General features: G+C 36.1%; 2 protein-coding genes across 6 annotated transcripts; both read left to right on the top strand.

Annotated features, from left to right (window-relative positions):
* Window positions 1-653: 653 nt before the first annotated feature.
* LOC114721875 (uncharacterized ATP-dependent helicase YprA) lies at window positions 654-13,359 on the top strand. Of its 4 annotated transcripts, none has more exons than XM_028907764.1 (27): window positions 655-993; window positions 1,189-1,941; window positions 2,265-2,373; window positions 2,471-2,568; window positions 3,048-3,203; window positions 3,759-3,827; window positions 5,517-5,633; window positions 5,713-5,862; window positions 5,973-6,104; window positions 6,184-6,263; window positions 6,379-6,473; window positions 6,574-6,641; window positions 6,827-6,928; window positions 7,022-7,083; window positions 8,089-8,196; window positions 8,368-8,443; window positions 9,205-9,341; window positions 9,488-9,647; window positions 9,731-9,910; window positions 10,025-10,141; window positions 10,298-10,453; window positions 10,831-10,998; window positions 11,114-11,226; window positions 12,074-12,197; window positions 12,562-12,657; window positions 12,822-12,884; window positions 12,964-13,359. In XM_028907764.1, exons 1-27 carry the CDS (start codon window positions 832-834, stop codon window positions 13,021-13,023), a joined length of 3,711 nt encoding a protein of 1,236 aa, XP_028763597.1. In that variant the 5' UTR covers window positions 655-831; the 3' UTR covers window positions 13,024-13,359. The 4 variants fall into 4 exon arrangements, with proteins under 4 accessions (XP_028763598.1, XP_028763599.1, XP_028763597.1 ...); XM_028907768.1 differs by having other exon boundaries at window positions 913-993; window positions 1,301-1,941; XM_028907765.1 differs by lacking the exons at window positions 12,562-12,657; window positions 12,822-12,884; window positions 12,964-13,359 and adding an exon at window positions 11,821-11,866 and having other exon boundaries at window positions 654-993; window positions 12,074-12,185.
* A 2,193-nt stretch (window positions 13,360-15,552) lies between these two features.
* On the top strand, window positions 15,553-18,827 carry LOC114721878 (isoaspartyl peptidase/L-asparaginase). 2 transcript variants are annotated; one of them, XR_003738121.1, is made up of 5 exons: window positions 15,583-15,833; window positions 16,512-16,745; window positions 17,667-17,753; window positions 17,899-18,503; window positions 18,720-18,827. XR_003738121.1 is itself a non-coding variant. In XM_028907772.1 (4 exons), the coding sequence occupies exons 1-4, from the start codon at window positions 15,672-15,674 to the stop codon at window positions 18,382-18,384; spliced, it is 969 nt and encodes a 322-aa protein (XP_028763605.1). In that variant the 5' UTR covers window positions 15,553-15,671; the 3' UTR covers window positions 18,385-18,525. The 2 variants fall into 2 exon arrangements, 1 of the variants encoding a protein (XP_028763605.1); XM_028907772.1 differs by lacking the exon at window positions 18,720-18,827 and having other exon boundaries at window positions 15,553-15,833; window positions 17,899-18,525.
* Window positions 18,828-19,407: the final 580 nt, after the last annotated feature.

Here is a 19,407-nt window from a genome sequence, read left to right as displayed (position 1 = left end):
ATTGCAACTAGATAGATTATGGCCCCCGTGCTGCTTGAGTCTGAAGGCTCTGGGCTAGCTCGAAGTCTAAAATAGATCACAGCATCAAGCCCACATAACATAGCAAACTCAATTTAATGTAAAGATTAATATCATTTTTTATCCTTGAATTTTAAATTTTAGTTTCTAAAATTCGTCTCAAAAAGTTAGTTTGAAAGTATAATAGTATTAAAATCTGTTAAAATGTTGTAAATAACATTAAAGTAATAATGTGGATTGGAATGGATAATGAATCATTAAAAAAATACATAATATCAACCTAGCAACATATTACACACTTGTAATCAAAGGCTGACCCACTCCTTCTTCCCCTTACTTTGGCTCGCAACGTTTTTCCCTTACAGGCATGCTCACCACTGATGACAAAGTTTTCCACAATATCGCAAATCCTTTTTTTTTGGTCTGTAGAAAAGTGCCCATCATTTTCCTAATTTTATTTCCTCTTTGTTAGAGAAACAAATTAATTTCTTTTAAATCATCTTGCGTGGTCTGAGTTAAATGTGTGAGGTGTTCTTTTTATAATAATTACAAATATTATAGGCAATTTTATGTAAGACACTGTGACGCTAATGCCTAAATTTGAACTTTGGTTGGTTACACATTACTGTAGTAGAAGTGGTTTTGGTTCCTTCCAAACACCATGCCATAATAATCGATTTCTGACCGCGCCGAGCATCATATGACTTCTTTCCTTTTTTTTGGTGAACAAGCATCATGCAACTTTTTGGGACATCATGAAGGCGGTATAAGCCCTTCCCGCCAGGCGCAACGGCTTCGAGATTCAGGCGGACAATGGCAGAGAACACCCACCGAGAAATTGAAATCCGAACCCTTTCTGCTGAATCCATCGTCCTTCGCTTCCCTTCCAGCAGCACTGTTCAAGAACTCAAGCTTCTACTCAACCAAACCTTCCCTCCTGCCGCTCACTCCCCCAATTTTCACCTTTTCTTTAAGGTATTCTTCTCACACTTTCCCCACAAAATTTTCTTTTCTTTCATTCCCATTCCATTTCTTCAGTTCCCACACTCACTCTACCGTCTAAGTTGTTTTGTTCTACAGTTTTTAAAGTCTGCCAGTTTATCATCTTTATGACGTATCTACTTCACATAATGAATAATCAATAATGGGATAACGAGGTTCTGGTTCCAGGGTGACAAATTGAGATTGCACAGTCAGATTGATTGTTACCCCATCGAGACCGGTGACTTCCTTGTTTTAGTTCCGTTTACCAAGAAATCAAACCAATGTGATGCTTTTGCAGCTCCCCCCAATGTAGCTGATACAGCTTCAATTTCAAATCTTGCTGATTCTACCTGGTCCAATATAATGGAGGATATATCATATTTACGTGAGACCCGGAGCGATGCAGAAAATGACGACGATGCATCTCATTTGAAGTTCGACATGTTTACTGATGAACATAGAAAAACGACGGCGGAGACCCCTAGTCCTAATTGTCCCGAGTCTAAATCCAAGTGGGATTTTGGCTCTGATAAGCAGATAGAGCTTCCTTATCACCTAATATTGAGTAAACTGCAGTATACTAGTGAGACTGAGGATGCTCTTGGAGAACACAATTGTGAAATCCTTGCTAAGGTTTTGGCTTCAATAACTTGTTTATCAGATCTGCCTCTTGGGCACTGCAAGTTATTTAAGAGAGCCCGTCAGAAAGGAGCGGACTTGGGGTCTTATGTGAATAATGGTAGTTCATGCTTGTGTCCCCAGTGGTTGAAGAAAGTGATGAAGGCTTTTACTTTCATAAATATTTTTTCGTCGTGGCTTCATTGGCAGGGTAAGAAAACAGCTTCAAATCTATTGGAAAAAGCCATGAATCAGCTTGGAAAATTTGGAGTTAAACTAGATATTCAGGACATGAAACATCTTTCCCTTCTTTGTCCGGAGGTAAATTGATTAAATACTTTCCTTTTGTTTTTTCACCCTGAAGGTTTATCCTTTTCAAAAGCCTATATTTTATACATACCTACCCTCACCTTATAAATTCATAATTCACATGATGAAGTATGGTATGCTTACTATTTAGTAAGTCGGTTGAAATGAACCTCCCCCCCCCCCCCTCTTGTGATTGAAAAAAATAAGTGTTCTTGGGGTAGTCTGCTTTTGAATGCCTGAACTTATTCTTATTTCCTAGTATGTATTTGTCACACATTAGTGGAACTAATTATTTATCTCTTCCTGCTCTAATTTGTGGATTGTATCCTTTATAGCTAATATGTTTTTCCGATGATATAAAGAACGCAAGTTATGATGATGTGATGATCATCATTAATCATTCAGCAAGAGATGAAACTAAAAAAAAGGACACATCCGAAAGAGGTATTAACTTTGTTTTGTTCTGGTTTTGTGGTTTACCTCGTGCACACAGAGGCACATACTGCACTTTATATATTGTCTGAAATATCCTGTTTAATAGGTCGCAAGTGGTTGCATGTTTCAAAGATTGTTAGTGCATTGAAGAGAAGGGATGGTTCCTTTCGAAACAATCTGTGGATGGCATTTTCCAGGCTGCTGGTATCTTTACTTAACATATGATACCGTGTATTTCTTGCTCTTTGCAGTTAGCCTTGTTGCAATAGATATGCTCATGCACATGAACTTTGACTTCCACCTTGTAGTATGTGCATCAACTTGAGATAGGCGCTGTCTATTTTTAGTTGGAATATTGTTCTACTTGTGGTCAGCCATGACAATTGATCAAACAGTTGATGATCTGTGTGGAGGAAGGCATAAGATTGAGATTGATCTATTTTTTTCCTTCGTGTGTCTAATCTTAATGAAGTAGTGAAGCTGTAACTATTTCCTTAGTAGTGTCGTTCTCACTTCTCTTTCTTTTCGCAAGCTTAGTGATTATCTTTATATACTCAGCTGCCTCTAATTTACATCATTGTCGTGGTTTTATTCATGAAACCCTTATTAGTAGTTGGGCTCACAATAACGGCAGAAACTAATTTCTACGTGGTGTTGAATAATGGGAATTGTTTAATTTGCAGAGTGCTTGTGGAGATGAGATGGCTTTGAAAATTTCCTTGGAAGATTTGGTTGCATCCATCAAGGACCAAGGTTCTACTCAAAATCAAAGAATAGCAAAACCCATGAAGAGAAGCTTGAATAATTCAAAATCTGATTCTGATCGTGTTAAGTGTCATGTATATGTTCATATAATCTCATGCTACACATTTATTGCAATTTCATGTGTACTAATTCTATGGTTTGATCGATCAATGTTTTATTTTCTGACCTCAGTACTTCTGTGTTTATTGTTGTTGTTGTTAGTGGTCAATGCTATTGATGCAGTTCTATTATCTACTTTTCCTCACTCAGTGAGTCTTATATCATGAATTTATGAGTATTCCCCTTTCTACCCCAAATAGTATGGTGGAAGCAAGATAGCAGATTCTATATCTGTTGGGTTTATGGCATGTGTTTTGCACACGTCCTAAATTTCCCCAGAAGAAATTTGGTTTCATGTGCAAGGGAGTTAGTTTTGAACAGTACCATTGAGTTTTAGGTTTGGATAATTTCAAGTAATGCTGGAATGGTAAATAACATGTTGCCAGTCTATTAACCTATGGGCTGGGAGAATTAAACTGCGCTCAACTTTCTTGCTTTCATTTCTTCTGCTTTGGTGATAATTTCTGCTGCAATTTATGTTTCCAAAAAAAGAACTATATTGCAAGTCTATTAATTCATGGCTTTGGCAGGAAACGTCATCTTTGCTGCCCATGGAAATGGTTGAACATCTTCAAAAAGGAATTGGCTCTGAAGGACAGGTTTTCTCCGTACTATTTTTTGTTGCAATCAATATCTATAAAATCTATGGGAAGTTGTTAGGACTACTTTTAGAGAATTAGGAAAATACATGAAAAGGGAAAAGATGCTTTTGTGGATCAGAACTTTGGCTTCCTATTTTGGAAGAAATAGAAAGATAGGGTTGCTATAGGGTGACTAAGGTCAAAGGCTATTTGAGGGTTGTTTTGGAGAATGGGAAAGTCACTTCTTCGGGCCTATAAATCATCCTTTTGGGTTCAGTAGAAATGTGGAGAGTTGGAACTGTGATTTGGCCCTTAGGGTGTGTTTGGTTGGAGGGGAGGGGAGGGGAGGGGAGCCCCTCCCCTCATTTGGTTAAAAATTTTGGAGGGGAGGGGAGCTAAAATGTCCCCTCCCCTCCCCTCCCCTCCCCTCCCCCATTTTGGCTCCACTCCAAATTGGGGGTTTTTGGAGGGGAGCCAAAATTTTGGACTATTATGCCCTTATAGTTTTTTTAATATTCTACTTCTACCTATAAAATATATTATTATAATATTTATTTCAAATAAAAAATATATTATCCTAAGTAAAAAAATAAAAAATATATACATTATTATAATTAAAAATATATTATAAAAATTATTTAAAAATAAAAAATTATAATATATAAAATTAATTGTTTTTTATAAATATATTATTTATTAAATATATTTTAAAGCTGGAAAAAAAGATAGCCTAAAGAAAATAAAATTTCATTTTTCTTAGAGCATATAAAAGTTGTTAATTTGATTATTTTAAATATATTATTATATTAATTAGAATAAAAAATTACTATACCAATTTTTTAATACACATATTAACATAATAAGACTGAATTTTTATTAAATTATATAATTTAAATTAAGATGTAAATTAATTTATATAATATATCAATAAAAAACATAAACTAATATATAAGGGTAAAATGGTAAATTGATTATTACTATCCCTCCCCTCCCCTCCTTGAACCAAACAAGGGATCATTAAATACCCTCCCCTCCCCTCCTTTTTAATCAAACCAAACAAGGTGAGGATAAAACCTCCCCTCCCCTCCCCTACCCTTCCCTCCCCTCCCTCCCCTTCCCTCCCCTCAAACCAAACAGGCCCTTAGGGGAGGAGAGTGCCAACCTCTCGAAAGATTGGCAAGCATTGTTCTGTTTCGTGGGTTTGTAGAGCCATTGTGGAGCCCTTGTGTTGTGGTCGGTGTTATGTTTCTTCTAGGCTTGTAACTGTTAGTCCATTGTTGTTTGTGTATTTGAGCGTGAGAGTGTGATTTGTGTGTCTTAGATCACCCTATCCCTTGTAATCTGACTTATTATACAGCAATATAGTGATCAGTTTCATTTATGTCAGTTTTTGTTCTCTATTTCTTGATTTTAAGTGCTGTCATATTAGAGGGTCCTGTCAGAAGTATAGAGAGCTATGCTGTTCAGAAGCTGTAAATAGTGCAGCTCCGCTAAATTTTCTTGCAAATGCAGATGTCCCACTTCAATTTAAAATATTATACATGAAAACTAAATTCACCACACTTTGCTTGTCAACAGCCAATAATTTATATGTAGAATAGGGGCATCCAATGATATATATACTGTCAACCTTGATGCTCTATTCGTATTGATGAACAAGCATCTTGGCATGCCCTAAGTAACTTGGTTGGAGAAACACTAATGCAGATTGTGCACATTGAAGACATTTCCGCCAGAAAAGCAATTTATGCAGAGCTTGAATTATCAGAAAACATGAAATCTGTACTACACCATATGGGAATTTCCAAATTGTATAGTCATCAGGTACTGCTTGAATTAGGGGAATCATTGTCTTCTAGATAATAGTTTCTCATCATCAGATTCTTCTGTATTTTGTACATAGGCGGAGTCTATTGAAGCATCCTTTTCTGGAAAGAATGTTGTTGTTTCAACTATGACATCCAGTGGCAAATCACTATGTTATAACTTGCCAGTCTTGGAATGGCTGTCAAGGAATCAATCATCATGTGCTCTTTACATATTCCCAACAAAGGTTTGTTGCATTGGCTACTTTTATATTCTTTGGGATAGCCATAATCTTTTCATTTTTCTTTGACTGGGGTGAGGATCTAATAAGGTGGTTCGAATATACAATGCACGTAGGCATTGGCTCAAGATCAATTAAGAGCTTTGGCATATATGACAAAAGTATTGGATGCTGACTTCAATATTGGTATATATGATGGAGATACTTCTCAGAATGAGAGAACATGGTTACTTGATACTTCTAGGCTGGTAATATAATAAGTAGGGGCTTTCTCATCCCAGACAGATTTGGGTAAAATGAGCCTCATTTGTCATTCTTATGCTGCAGTTGATCACAAATCCGGATATGTTGCACATTTCCATCTTGCCTCATCATCAGCGATTTTGTCGGATTTTATCAAATCTCAGGTATTGTCTTTTCTGTATTGTTTTACCATATTGAATTTCTCCTCAACATCTATATCAAATATGAAGATGTCAGTTTCTGTTGCCAAGAGATTTACTGAATGTCTTTGTTCATTAGGTTTGTAGTAATTGACGAGACTCATACTTACAAGGGAGCATTTGGGTGTCATACTGCTTTCATATTAAGGAGGCTGAAGCGGCTCTGTACACATGGTACATTCTTCATCATGATTTTCAAGTTTCAAGAAGTGTCTTCATACAAGTATTTCAGTTTGAATGGAAATATGGATATGATGTTTTCTTCTATGTGCAGTATACGGAACTGTTCCATCTTTTGTTTTTTCCACTGCAACTTCTGCAAATCCTCGTGAGCATTCTATGGTAAAGATGTCTATGACAAACTGATTCAATTTTACATCTTTTCAACTTGTTGCCATGTTATTAAAATAAAGATGTCAGCAACACCACCTAATGCGGGCATGCCTTGTGTTGTAGGTAATTTGGTTATTATCCAAGAATTGTTATATTGTTATGGTAAGATTTAATCATGAATTTTAATGCTGTAGGAACTTGCAAATTTACCAACACTGGAGCTCGTTCAGAATGATGGCAGTCCATCTGCAAGGAAGCTATTTATCCTTTGGAATCCCATATTGCGCCCAAAACCTGTTAGTTATGATGGTTTCATGCTTTAGAGCTTGTACGACATTAGTTGAAATCATATATTTTACCAATGAAATGCTGATACTGCCTGATTTCAGTTCTTGAAAAGAGCTAAGTTTGCTACAGCTGCTGGTGAAAGTGTTAACTTTGTTCGTTCAAGGTGATAACCCCTCTATGTACCAAATGAGCATTATAATTTTCTGCTACTATCTCTTAAAATAAGTCTGTGTGTATGTTCTTCCTTCTTAATCTGTCGCTTCAATTAATCAAAATAAGGCTTCAGCTTGGATGTGGAAAATGACAATTGTGGGGGAGGAAATTTTTGGAAAGCCATAATCTTTGTTCTGGGAGAGTACATAAACTGTGAAGGTTCTGTTACGCATACTTTCCCAAGTCCCATACTGGGAGAAGAAATATCTAAAATTTTGAAATTAGCATGTGATTTCTAGACGAACAAGTGATGCTTATGACTTCAGATAATGAGATTTTTTGAAAAGTACTTATAATCTCACATTGATGAGGAGTTTAGGAGAAGGGATAAGCTTTATTTATAAATAGATCCTTTAAGCGTTGGTTTTTCACCATCAAACTAGCCTTATCACACTATTACCACAAGGGTGTAATCAGGGTATAGGGTAGTTGTGATCGATTGCTCTTGGAATCACAATCAACTGTAGGACTATACATGAGAGTAATCAGATATTTCAGTATATGTGAATTTTGAGGAGGATTTTACAATTTTTCCATTCAAAATTGTATCTGGAGAGGATTATACAATTTTTTTCATTGAAAATTTTGTGAGTAGTTTGCAACTTTTCAGTTAAAAATTTGATAGAAAAATGATGATACGAAGTCACAGTGAAGTGGGTCTATTTGAGTCACCAAAACAAGATTTGATTTGTGTGTTATTTTCTTCTCTGTTTCTCTTCTATATATGTTACTATAGTTGAGGTCCCAACAAGATTAATACATTTACATTGTCATTCATATTAAGTGGCACAAATCATCACTCAAGTCAACGTGCTGCTTTAAATAATGAACAGTTATGAATGATGAAAATGCTCAAAAGAATGTAAAAGAACATAATGTGCGCTTTCTTTAGGGTTTATTGTATTTCTTTGGTATCTTTATGTGAATGCTTCTTCTTCTTCTTCTTCTTTGGCAGTTCAATTGTGGATGTGTCACGGCTCTTTGCGGAAATGGTTCAGCATGGTCTTCGTTGCATAACGTTTTGCAAATCACGGAAACTTTGTGAACTTGTTCTATCCTATACGTATGTCAATGAATTTTTTGCATTTGTCTAGTTTAGTTCTGAATGAGAAGATAGTCTTTTTTTTTTAAATTAAATAAAAAATGTGTTATTCAGTTTTTGGAAGTTTTAATGGTTACTTAGTTCTTAAATGAAAGTAGAAGCTTGTACCATTGATCACTTTATATGTCATAGACAGGAGATCCTTCACGAGACTGCCCCACACCTGGTAGATCTGATATGCGCGTATCGTGGTGGCTACCTTGCAGAGGTTAGTTTTATTTCTATTTTCTCTTTTTAAATATTGATCTCTGACAATACACACGTATATCCATGTTACTTTTTGTGTACTTTGATTTCATGGGGAGTAAAGTCCTTATTTTATGTGGTCTTCAGTTTTATTTATTCCTTATTCTTACCTAGTTCCAGATCCGTACTCTATTTCATATAAAATAATGTCACTTACATTTGTCTTTTAACAGACTAAGATAGTTAGTTAAGATTTAATAGAAACCTATATAGTATATAACACAGCTGGGACTTGCCATAAATGGTATTTAAGGATTTATTTTTAAAGAGCGTTTTCCCCTCTGCAAGATATAAAAGTTTCACAGGCTTTTCAAAAGTGGGTCAGAAAATGTGAATTATGACTCAGTCAATTTTTATGGTCGATAACCACTCCCTCTGTCTACCTGATGACTCCCCCCCCCCCCTCTTTTTTCTCCTGGTAATGGCAAACTCCTACGTGCCTCTGAAATGAGTGTACAGAGGATATGCTGGAGGGATTGTATCAGAAGGCTCATGGGAGCGTAAATATGGCACAACATAGCCCGTATTACTTCCTCTTTTGTTTGTGTTCGCCAATTTACTGGTTTGTTTCAATGTTTTGAACATCTGCAGTAGGGTTTCACCCATTTCTCATCATAATGCATGTGCAATGTCATTCTGTTGTATTTTATTTCATTACCTGCTAATCAATTTTTGTTTGTCACATGATTCTGAGACATACTGCTGGTGGCTTTTCATTTACAGGAAAGGAGAAAAATAGAGAGTGAATTTTTTGGTGGTAAACTTTGCGGTGTTGTTGCAACCAATGCTCTTGAGTTGGGCATTGATGTTGGAGAAATTGATGTGACCCTGCATTTAGGATTTCCCGGTAGTGTTTCCAGGTAAACTGATCACACTTTCTGCTGTAAATTGATGTTGCAACCAATGCTCTTGAGTTGGCCTTTTTCCCTGGTTTATTTTTTTGTTTGGGACTGTCTGATCTTTTTTTCCTTTTTCATTTTCTTTTCTAAATCTACTTTGTTGTTAGCTTGTGGCAACAGGCTGGCCGAGGTGGAAGGAGAGATAAACCATCTCTTGCTGTGTATGTTGCATTTGGAAGTCCTCTTGATCAATACTTTATGAGGCATCCAGAAAAACTGTTTGGTAGACCAATTGAATGCTGCCATGTTGATGCCCAAAACAAGCAGGTTTTCTACTTCAAGACTTATTTTCTACTTACATCTATATTTCTGTTTAGTATTTAGGCTTACCCTGACAAAACTTTGTTCAGGTTCTGGAACAGCATTTGGTCTGTGCAGCTCATGAACATCCTTTGAATATGTTGTATGATGAGCAGTATTTTGGTTCTTGCTTAGGGAGTGCTTTAATTTCTTTAAAGGCTAGAGGATACTTGAGTTACGAGCAATCATCAGATTCTTCTACTAGAATATGGACTTATATTGGTCCTGAGGTAGTAACAAGTTTTAATCTATGAAACTTTCTGGTTGATTGAGGTCATACCTGATCTCTAACTTTTGTAACATTGAGATTGATCCCTTATTCTATTCATTTAACTTTCTTCCAGAAATTGCCTTCACATGCTGTCAACATCCGAGCAATAGAGACTATAAGATATGAGGTCATAGATCAGCAGAGAAAACAAGTCCTTGAAGAGATAGAGGAGAGCAAGGCCTTCTTTCAGGTAATAACTTCTTCCTACTATGTTCTTTGGCCCCCGCCCAGAGGAGGTGGGGAATAACTTTACTTAGGTTATGTAAGTTACTATGTATTATTTGACGTTTTCTGCTCACAAACTTTTATATTTACTTTTTCTTTAATTCTTTCTTTCTCAATTCAGGTTTATGAAGGAGCTGTGTACCTGTGCCAAGGTAAAACCTATTTGGTCGAGAAATTGGACTTATCCAACAAGGTTGCTTCCTGCAAAGAGGCTGATTTGAAGTACTACACGAAGACTCGAGATTTCACTGACATTCATGTCATTGGGGGCAATATAGTATGCGACTCCTGCTTGTCAACGCAGTATCATGATTCATGTGGATAGCCTCTAAATATATTTTATTGCAATGGTCATTATTAATTGTGCTTTAGATTTGTGCATGTATATGCATGACCGGAAACGGTGGTTCAGGCTTATCTGTTGGTATTACATGCTCAATATACTGCATCGACCAGGATGAATGAAATGTAAATTACCTGCCCTTGGAAATCAAGAGAAGTTAACAGTCATATTCTAACATGCACATCCATTGATTTAGTTGAATTTCTCCATTTAGTTTTAATTAAATTTACTAGTGAGGAGTCCACTTTATATTATTGGATATGTTAATGATATTATGGTTACGTATTCTCATAAGGTGCGCTTATTTGTAGGCTTATCCAACAAAGGTATCCACTGATATGCTTCCAAACACAAATGCTCGTGCTGATTTGTGCAAAGTAACAACTACTTGGTTTGGTTTTTATCGTATTTGGAGAGGAAGCAATCAAATATTTGATACTGTTGACCTATCACTTCCTCAATATTCATATGAGTCACAGGTAAACTTGAGCACCGTTAGTCATTAGGTTTTTTGAAAAAATTATGAGTGCTAATTCCAAGTACTCTAGTGTCATCTGATTCTGTACTAATACTCGTGTTTTTTGCCTCTAACAGGCGGTTTGGATTCCAGTGTCGCAATCAATAAAAGAAGCAGTAGTCAAGCAAACCTATGATTTTCGTGGAGGTCTGCATGCTGCATCACATGCTGTTTTAAATGTAGTGCCTCTGTAAGTCTCTTGTAGATTTCCATACTAGGGTTTTGCCCTCTCCATGATATGGTATATTCCAGTTCTGTGGAATGATGATCTATTTCTTTGCACCTGATGTCTGTCCATATGCTATGCTATATATAGATATAGTGATTGCTAAGCTACATTTTGTGTGTTTCAAAATTATTATTTACAAATTACACATTGTACAGCTAAGCATGACTAGATATTCAGTAAAATACAAACTTATTCTTGAGATTAATTAATTAATTAAAATTATAAATACTATTTTTTCCAGAAGAATTAAGATTACTGTTTTTTAGTGAAAGTTTTGCACATAAATAGTATAAAATTATTTAATCCCGTTAATGTTTGTAAAAGCAAAATTGCTTGTAAACTGTTGTATTGGTGACCTGCCTCTGACATTTCTGTTTGAACAAAAATGGGATAGAAGAATATAGCATAAACCATTTTCAGCACGCATACCGATGCTTCCTTTTTTACAGGTCATTTTTAGAAAACTAGAGATTTTGCGGTGTGTATTCCCAGAAGTTGTTAGTTGGGAAGAGCAGTAAAGGATAATAGTAGACTTGTACCCATTTGGATATGCAGGAACAAAATTCAGTGGGGCAGACAAAATTGCGGTCAAAGATATCATGTACTAAACTTTAAGAAATGCCCGAAATTTGATCATGTGGCTGCATTATTAAAATTAAAAAACGTCTAGACATTCTATCTAGCTAAATGGTTGGGCACTAGGCTAAACTATGATGCTACTTTTTAATATTAGAGCTGCTATTTCTTTTCATCATGTAAGTTATAAATTTATACTCGGTTTTCTATGTTATGGTGTTTATGCTTATAGATATATTACATGCAACTTGTCTGATTTGGCTCCTGAGTGTCCAAATCCTCATGATCGCCGTTATCAACCGGAGAGAATTCTAATATATGATCAACATCCTGGAGGATCTGGTTTATCTTTACAGGTGATTGGCATTAAACTTTAGTTTAATGATGAAGTTGATATTTTGCTTCTTTTGTCTTTTTCCAACTATTTTCCTTAAATTATTTTCTGTTATGGTGGTTTTGGATGATAATTTACTGTTTTAAATAGCATCTGAATCAGCAAGTAAATGCATAGTGTGATACATTTAGGAAGAGATAAAGAAAAATTAGGTAGTCGAAGGAAAGAAAAGATGTGGACCCTATACACGCTTCCATTTTGTTGTCACTCTGATTAATGCATGGTGCATTACTGTGGAAGACTGCAATCTATTTTTAACAATATTCCTCTACGCCATTTGGTGATATCCTTTCTAGTTTGTATTAATATGATAAAATGTTTGATAGGTCCAACGGATTTTCCCAAAGTTGTTGGCTGCTGCGCTAGAGCTTCTTACATCTTGCCATTGTTCAGCGGAAGTGGGTTGTCCTGACTGCGTTCAGGTTTTTACCCAAAACTCGTCTTTAATTCTTTATTTCCTGCTTATTCTGGTTGAATTAGTAGGCTAGTTATGGTTAAGAAGAAAAATGGTAAGCTGTGAAATATACCAAGTAAATTTACCTAACTTTACAGCTAGATTGTATATAAAATGTTTTGCGTGTTACAGAGCTTTGCTTGCCAAGAGTACAATGAAGTTATACACAAGGATGCAGCCGTTATGATCATCAAGGTTGTCTCCTGAACCTCGTGAATTTTAACCTGCGCTTGCAGTTGCTTTCATATGATGACCTGAGATGTTGTCCATTCAGGGTGTTCTGGATGCAGAGCAGTATTTCGGGGACTTGGCCGAGTGCTCTGAAGTCTGTTGAAAGAAGTCTCATTTTGATGAGTCAGGTTGGCTTGTGGTGATATTAATCGGGTTCGCGAGCTTATCCCCGTAAATATATGCAATTTATTATTTGTGTAGTAATGTAAACAGTGTTTCATTTCCTACTTCACCAAACTTAGTATGATCCCTGGCAACCTTGAGCATTCGTATCGTGGAGATAGGTTGGAGACAGTGAGATTGAAATGAAAACCCAATATATATCCGCCTTTTCTCCTAATCATAAAATGGAGAGAGATAAATCATAAACAAATAACAACTAGAAATGTGTCTAGCTAAACTGGCCTCTCAAAAGGTTGCTAATTTTTTTTTTTTTTGGGAACCTTTTTAATACTCCTATGCTCTTATTTATAAGATAAAGAGAGAAGGAATTTTTTGATTTTATTTATGAGGCAGAGAGAAACGTTTTTCGTATGAATATACTATGTTACTCGTCATTTATTCTTGTGTTGCTTTTGTTATCAGGAAATTATATATATTAAATAGGAATAAAGTTAAAAAGTTATTGAATTTTAAGATAGAATTAATAGAGTTTAAAGTCTTTCTTACCTTATATGAAACATGTTAGAAGTGTTAGAAGTAACTTATAAGTTGAGAAGTATAGGAGTATAAGTTAACCATAAGTTTTATCAAGTTTGGTGGATTTCTCAAATCATTGTTTGATTGAAATCTTATTTTAGTCTGTAATTTTTAATTTTCTATAAATATAATAATAGTTTGATTGAAGTCTTTCTATCTATTTATTATAAAATAGACTATCAATTTACATATTATGTGATTATACTTTGTAATCTTGTAATAATAGATGGTTATAGAACATTGAGGAAGTACAATCTGTGTAAAAATTTGTAATAGATTAATATAAAGAAATCTATAATTGTTTTAAATTTAAGATATTCGCATCCAAAAAATTGAGAGGTTAAATTAAGAAATAATTTTCAAAAGAATGAAGTTTTAAAAAATTACTGATCACAAATAATAGGTTAAAAATAATTTTTTTAAGATGATTGAATGGAAAAGGTACCTAGGTACTAGGGCTAAATTGTAATAAAAAGCTAATGATAATGTGATTTAATGATACTGAAAGTTTTTCTCATACGGATAAGTTTACTCGGAACCCCCAAGACTTAGTTTAGAGATTTACAAGTTTTATTATGTTCAGGTCTTGCCAAATGGCTCTTGTAGCCTTACACAGACCACATTTGAACCACAACATGTAAAATTTTTTACTAAAGTTTCTTTAGTTATTAAGAGATCATCTCACAGGGTCATAGTCAAATTTTTTTCTTATACACAGGATCTTTATATGAGGCAAGCATAGAGCATAGTTAAATCTTGGAGCACGTGGAATAAGCTTTTACAAAGGGAGGAGATTTAGAGAGATCTTATGAAAAAACATATTTTCATTCATAAATACAACACTCGATGCCTCCTCAAAACATCATAGGTTTGCTTATATAAACTTTGTGACTCATTACAAGACAAACTTGAATTATTGCAATCCATCTCACTTTATAATACGTGACATAAAGTAAAAATACTCAACAAAAGTAAGCACGTTTGTACTAAAAATAGATTCATAATAGATAAGCCTTTTCTTTACTTAAAGATAGACTCATAATTTTGTGACATATTGGAGTTCTTTGTCGTGATTGTTGTCTTCTTTTGATCCATATGGGTCTTGAGAGAGACATCGATTGGAGTCTTGAGAAAGTAGTCCACTCCAGTGACTTGAAGATGATAGCTGTATATTTGAAAAAGAGGGTGAGATGTTTTTTGAAATACCTGGATGAGAGGACGAGGCAGTAGGTGAAGTAAAAAGAAAAATCCTAGCTGGAAAAAAATTGATTTTATTTAAGAAAAAAAAAACAGTATTTAAACATTTATGGTAAAGGTTACAAAAAAATTCATGCCATGCTTACGAATGGGAGGTTATTTAATTTTTTTTATAAGTGAATTACGTAATCTAAGAATGCTAAGGACCGCAGATAATAAAAAATTGATACGTGAAGGACGAAATAATAATAATAATAATAATAATAATAATAATAGTAGTAGTATTATATTTGTCAAAGAATAACTAATATAAAGTATATAATTTATAATATGATTTATTTTAAAATTTAGTATGAAGATCGCCTAGTTTATTTAAAACATCCTCATGGTAGAAAAAAGGGAGTGCAATTTTATGTAGCCATCACCATTAATTAATATTGCATGCATTTTGAGAAAGAAGAAGAATGCTGAAGTAATTTATCGGTCACATTACGTCATTACGACCAAAAGCGTGGGGTTGAAAGTGCAGAAGAAAAGTGTCGAGAAACCCAATGACAGATTGCCACGAATCGAATCCAGTTGAAGTTGAACACACAGTGATGGGATCTTGGGTAGGGACAGATGCGACGTTAGTGGGCCCCATCGTCACCTGTTTCCCGCAATCTTGCTTGTCCGTTTATTATAAGAATCGACCCCACCCGGAGTAATTCGGAATTTGTGTGCGGCTTTTAAAGATCCTTCCCCTTCGGCCTTCACCTTGTCTCTTCTATTACGCAAGCCTCTTCTTCAGACCTCAGGCTTGTGCTGCACGACACTTCATACAACTTTGAGGGTGTGGCGCGCAGCCGAGGCTACATGGGTTGGGCTATTGCTCTTCATGGCGGCGCCGGCGACATTCCTCTCTCCTTGCCGCCGGAACGCCGTCGGCCGCGTGAGGAAGCCCTCCGGCGCTGCCTTCAGATCGGCGTCGAAGCTCTCAAATCCAAAATGGCTCCCCTAGACGTGGTCGAGCTTGTGGTAAGATCCAGACCTCTTTCTCTCCCTCGTAATATTTTGCTCTAGCTTTGCTTACGAATGGTTCTGTTTTGATCATGACAGTGATATATCATGCCCCAAATGCATGTGCTTATAGTGTATTCTCAATAATTTTGATTCTCTATTAGGTTTCATTTCTAGTGGTCGTGTAAGCGAGAGGACTTCGTTTATCAACCTTTTAAGTCAGAATGACGTTGTCATAGATTACGCTCGATGCCTTTTGCTTTACAGTGATGCCTTAAAACACACTTGTGTCGTATGTTACTAGCTACCGGGAGAATTAGAATACGACCAGAGCTAAAAACTACGAGGAATGAGTCATTAGATTAAGAAAAGAACATATCATATCAACGAAGATGCGAAATTGGGACCACTCTCTCTGACTGGTCACTTGGAAGTAAGATAAATTGATTTTCTCTCGGCCTCCGTGAGTGTGTGAATTGAGAACCATTTCAAAGTCAATTTTATAACCAAGATTTTACAGATATTTAGACAATTCATGGGGAAAAAGGGGGAGATTCTGTGTTTCTGGGTTCTAATTGAGCGTTTGAATACTGCCTGAATGGTGCTGCAATCGAGTTTTTCATTGGATGAGTGTGACACTGTCCTCCATCCCATCTCTCTTTGTAGTATGCTCTGCTTCTAATTGTCTCTGTATAGGTTCGTGAATTAGAGAACTGTCCACATTTTAATGCGGGAAGGGGATCTGTGCTGACAAACAAAGGCACAATTGAAATGGAAGCTTCTATCATGGATGGCAATACCAAGAAATGTGGAGCTGTTTCGGGGCTCACTACGGTTGTCAATGCAATATCTTTAGCTCGATTGGTCATGGAGAAGACGCCTCATATATATCTAGCATTTGACGGAGCAGAGGAATTTGCTAAAGAACAAGTGAGTGCATGCTTTTATTAGATGATTTCTTTTGGTATGTATGTTTATTTCAGCCTCCATTTATTGATTTCATTCCCCCCCCCCCGGGGGAACGGATTGACTTCACCTTCTTAGGATTATACGCTGAATTTTTAACTGTTTCTGCTGGTTCCCTGCGAAATGGAGTAGCATTACTAACATATAATTAAAATGAATTCCGATTTCAGACAGCAACGTGTGGCAATGATTAACTTTGATTACGCAATTAAGAATTTCTGCAAGTGAAATTTTGTTTCCATCAATGCATCTCAGATAACTTGGTCCATTATGCCACGCATGTGCTGTTTGCACGCGGGACCAATTACGAGTTGATTTGAAATTTCAGACTGGGGACCTTCTATGCAATATTTTTCATATTTGCTGCACATCTTTTATCAGTTGAAAGCACAAACTAAATGTGCACGCCATGACCATGCAAGTATCTCCCTACTTAGAAATCTTGTTTTGACCATCGATGTTATAAGGAGAAGTTAGTTTTGCAGTAGGAATCTGGTCCTTCATCGAGCTCTACTGTTTTTTCTTTGATGCCTATCCAACTCTACTTTATACTCATGACTAGCATACAGACTGCAAAGGAGTTGTTCAAATGGTAAAACACGCTTGAAACCTTTGCACTTGAACCGAATGGTTGTTGAAAGACGCTTAAAACACTTGTGGAAGGTGTCAGCTACGACCCTCGGGCAATATCGGTCCCCCATCAAAAAGGTGTTGTCTCGTGAAAAACCAATAGAAAATCTAATCTTTGCTCCTCCTCCTCTCTCACTCGCCACTGGAACAGCATAACCATAAAAGTAGCCACCAAGAAAGACGCAGTAGAGTATTTTGATTCAAACTAAATAATCATGTTCTGCGTTTTATCTTCAAAGACATTCTGTTTTACAGGGTGTTGAGACTATCGATTCAAGCCACTTTATTACCGCGGAAAACATTGAAAGACTAAAGCAGGCACAGGAAGCAAATAGGGTTCAGGTATTCGGTTTTTGCCTGGTTCTGTGCATGAAGAGTAGGCTTATGCAGAGTATTGCTCAAAGCATGTGATATTTATGTTCCATCAATAATCTGAAATTATCTTGCCCTAAGATGTTAACATACTTTATGCTTCATAAATATGCAGGTCGATTATACACAACCCATCCAAAAAATTGATTCCAAGAAGGAAACACCAATTGCTAATGGTGATAGTCAACTAGGAACAGTTGGGTGCGTGGCTGTTGACAGTCAGGGGAATCTAGCTTCTGCAACATCAACTGGTGGACTAGTGAACAAAATGGTTGGTAGAATTGGCGACACGCCGGTCATCGGAGCGGGGACATATGCAAATGAGCTCTGTGCAGTTTCTGCCACAGGTAAAGGAGAATCAATAATACGTGGAACTGTTGCAAGAGATGTGGCAGCCCTGATGGAGTTCAAAGGCCTATCTCTTGAAGAAGCTGCTAGATGTGTTGTTGAGGAACGGACCCCAAAAGGCACTGTTGGCTTGGTTGCTGTGTCTGCAAAAGGAGAAATTTCCGTGTCTCATAACACTACTGGCATGTTCCGAGCATGTGCTTCTGAAGATGGCTATTCGGAGATTGCAATTTGGTCTTTTGGCCTGAATTGAGTGATCTGGAGGATTCTGTTTTGCTGGCTTAGAAAACCTGTATTTTTCATTACGTCTATCGTTATTTTGCAATAAGAGCATGTCGCCCAACTATAGGACTTGTTTGGAACAACTTATAAGTAGCTTTTTAATAGTGATTTATAAAATACGAGACAAATGTGTGAAAGGAGTTTTATCTCGACTTATGTGAAACATACTTATAAGGAATTTCTTAGGGCTTGTTTGGATCAACATTGCAAAAGTGTTTATAAGTACTTTCACACAAGTTGAGACAAAACTCTTCTCACATACTTATCTCATATTCCGTAAATCACGTTTAAAAAGTTACTTATAAGTCATTCTAAACAAGCCCTTAAACCCTCTCAAACAGGCACAAAATTGTTTTGTTGATCTGTGGGACCCGAATCTCAGTGCTCCAACAATAGTACTACTTTTGTTCCTTTTATTATACAAACAAGTGAGAAGCCTGAAATAGTGAAATAGACTCAGGATGTAGACACCAATTGGGATAAATTCGACCTCAATGAAACAAAACAAAAGATTATGAAACATCCTGGTTTGCTATGATTGACAAACATGAAAAAAATGACGAACTCGCCAAGGAAATAAATAAACCAGGGAAAGAAAATCTTTAGATCGATTGAAGGGTGATTACACTAAAGATATTTATGTATTCACACAAACATGATGAGATAATAAGAGGATGGGAGAAAAATGATTCGAAGTTGACTTGTTTTCTAAATTGTAATACAAGATAAGGATTAGAAAAACGACGGATGATAATAGCAACAAAAGAATCGACACAGAGTAAAAGAAAAATTCAAAATGACAGAAATGCTCAGAACAATAAATAATATTATAAGAACCTGTCACTTGAAAACTATCAGTTAAAGTATCTCTGACATGGTTGCGATATTTGAAAACCATCTGCCATGCCCCCCCCCCCAAAAAAAAAGGCCCTAGACTATCAGCTAATTGCTAAAGGAGAAATTCTTAGGCTAAAGTGCCAAGCAGGCCTCGACA

This window comes from Neltuma alba, unplaced genomic scaffold, assembly GCF_004799145.2.
Source record: "Neltuma alba isolate B1F8T4 unplaced genomic scaffold, ASM479914v2 tig00012074_pilon, whole genome shotgun sequence".
Classification (NCBI taxonomy): Eukaryota; Viridiplantae; Streptophyta; class Magnoliopsida; order Fabales; family Fabaceae; genus Neltuma; species Neltuma alba.
The sequence above is the reverse complement of the archived record's forward strand: the minus strand, read 5'-3'. Positions and strand labels throughout refer to the sequence as shown.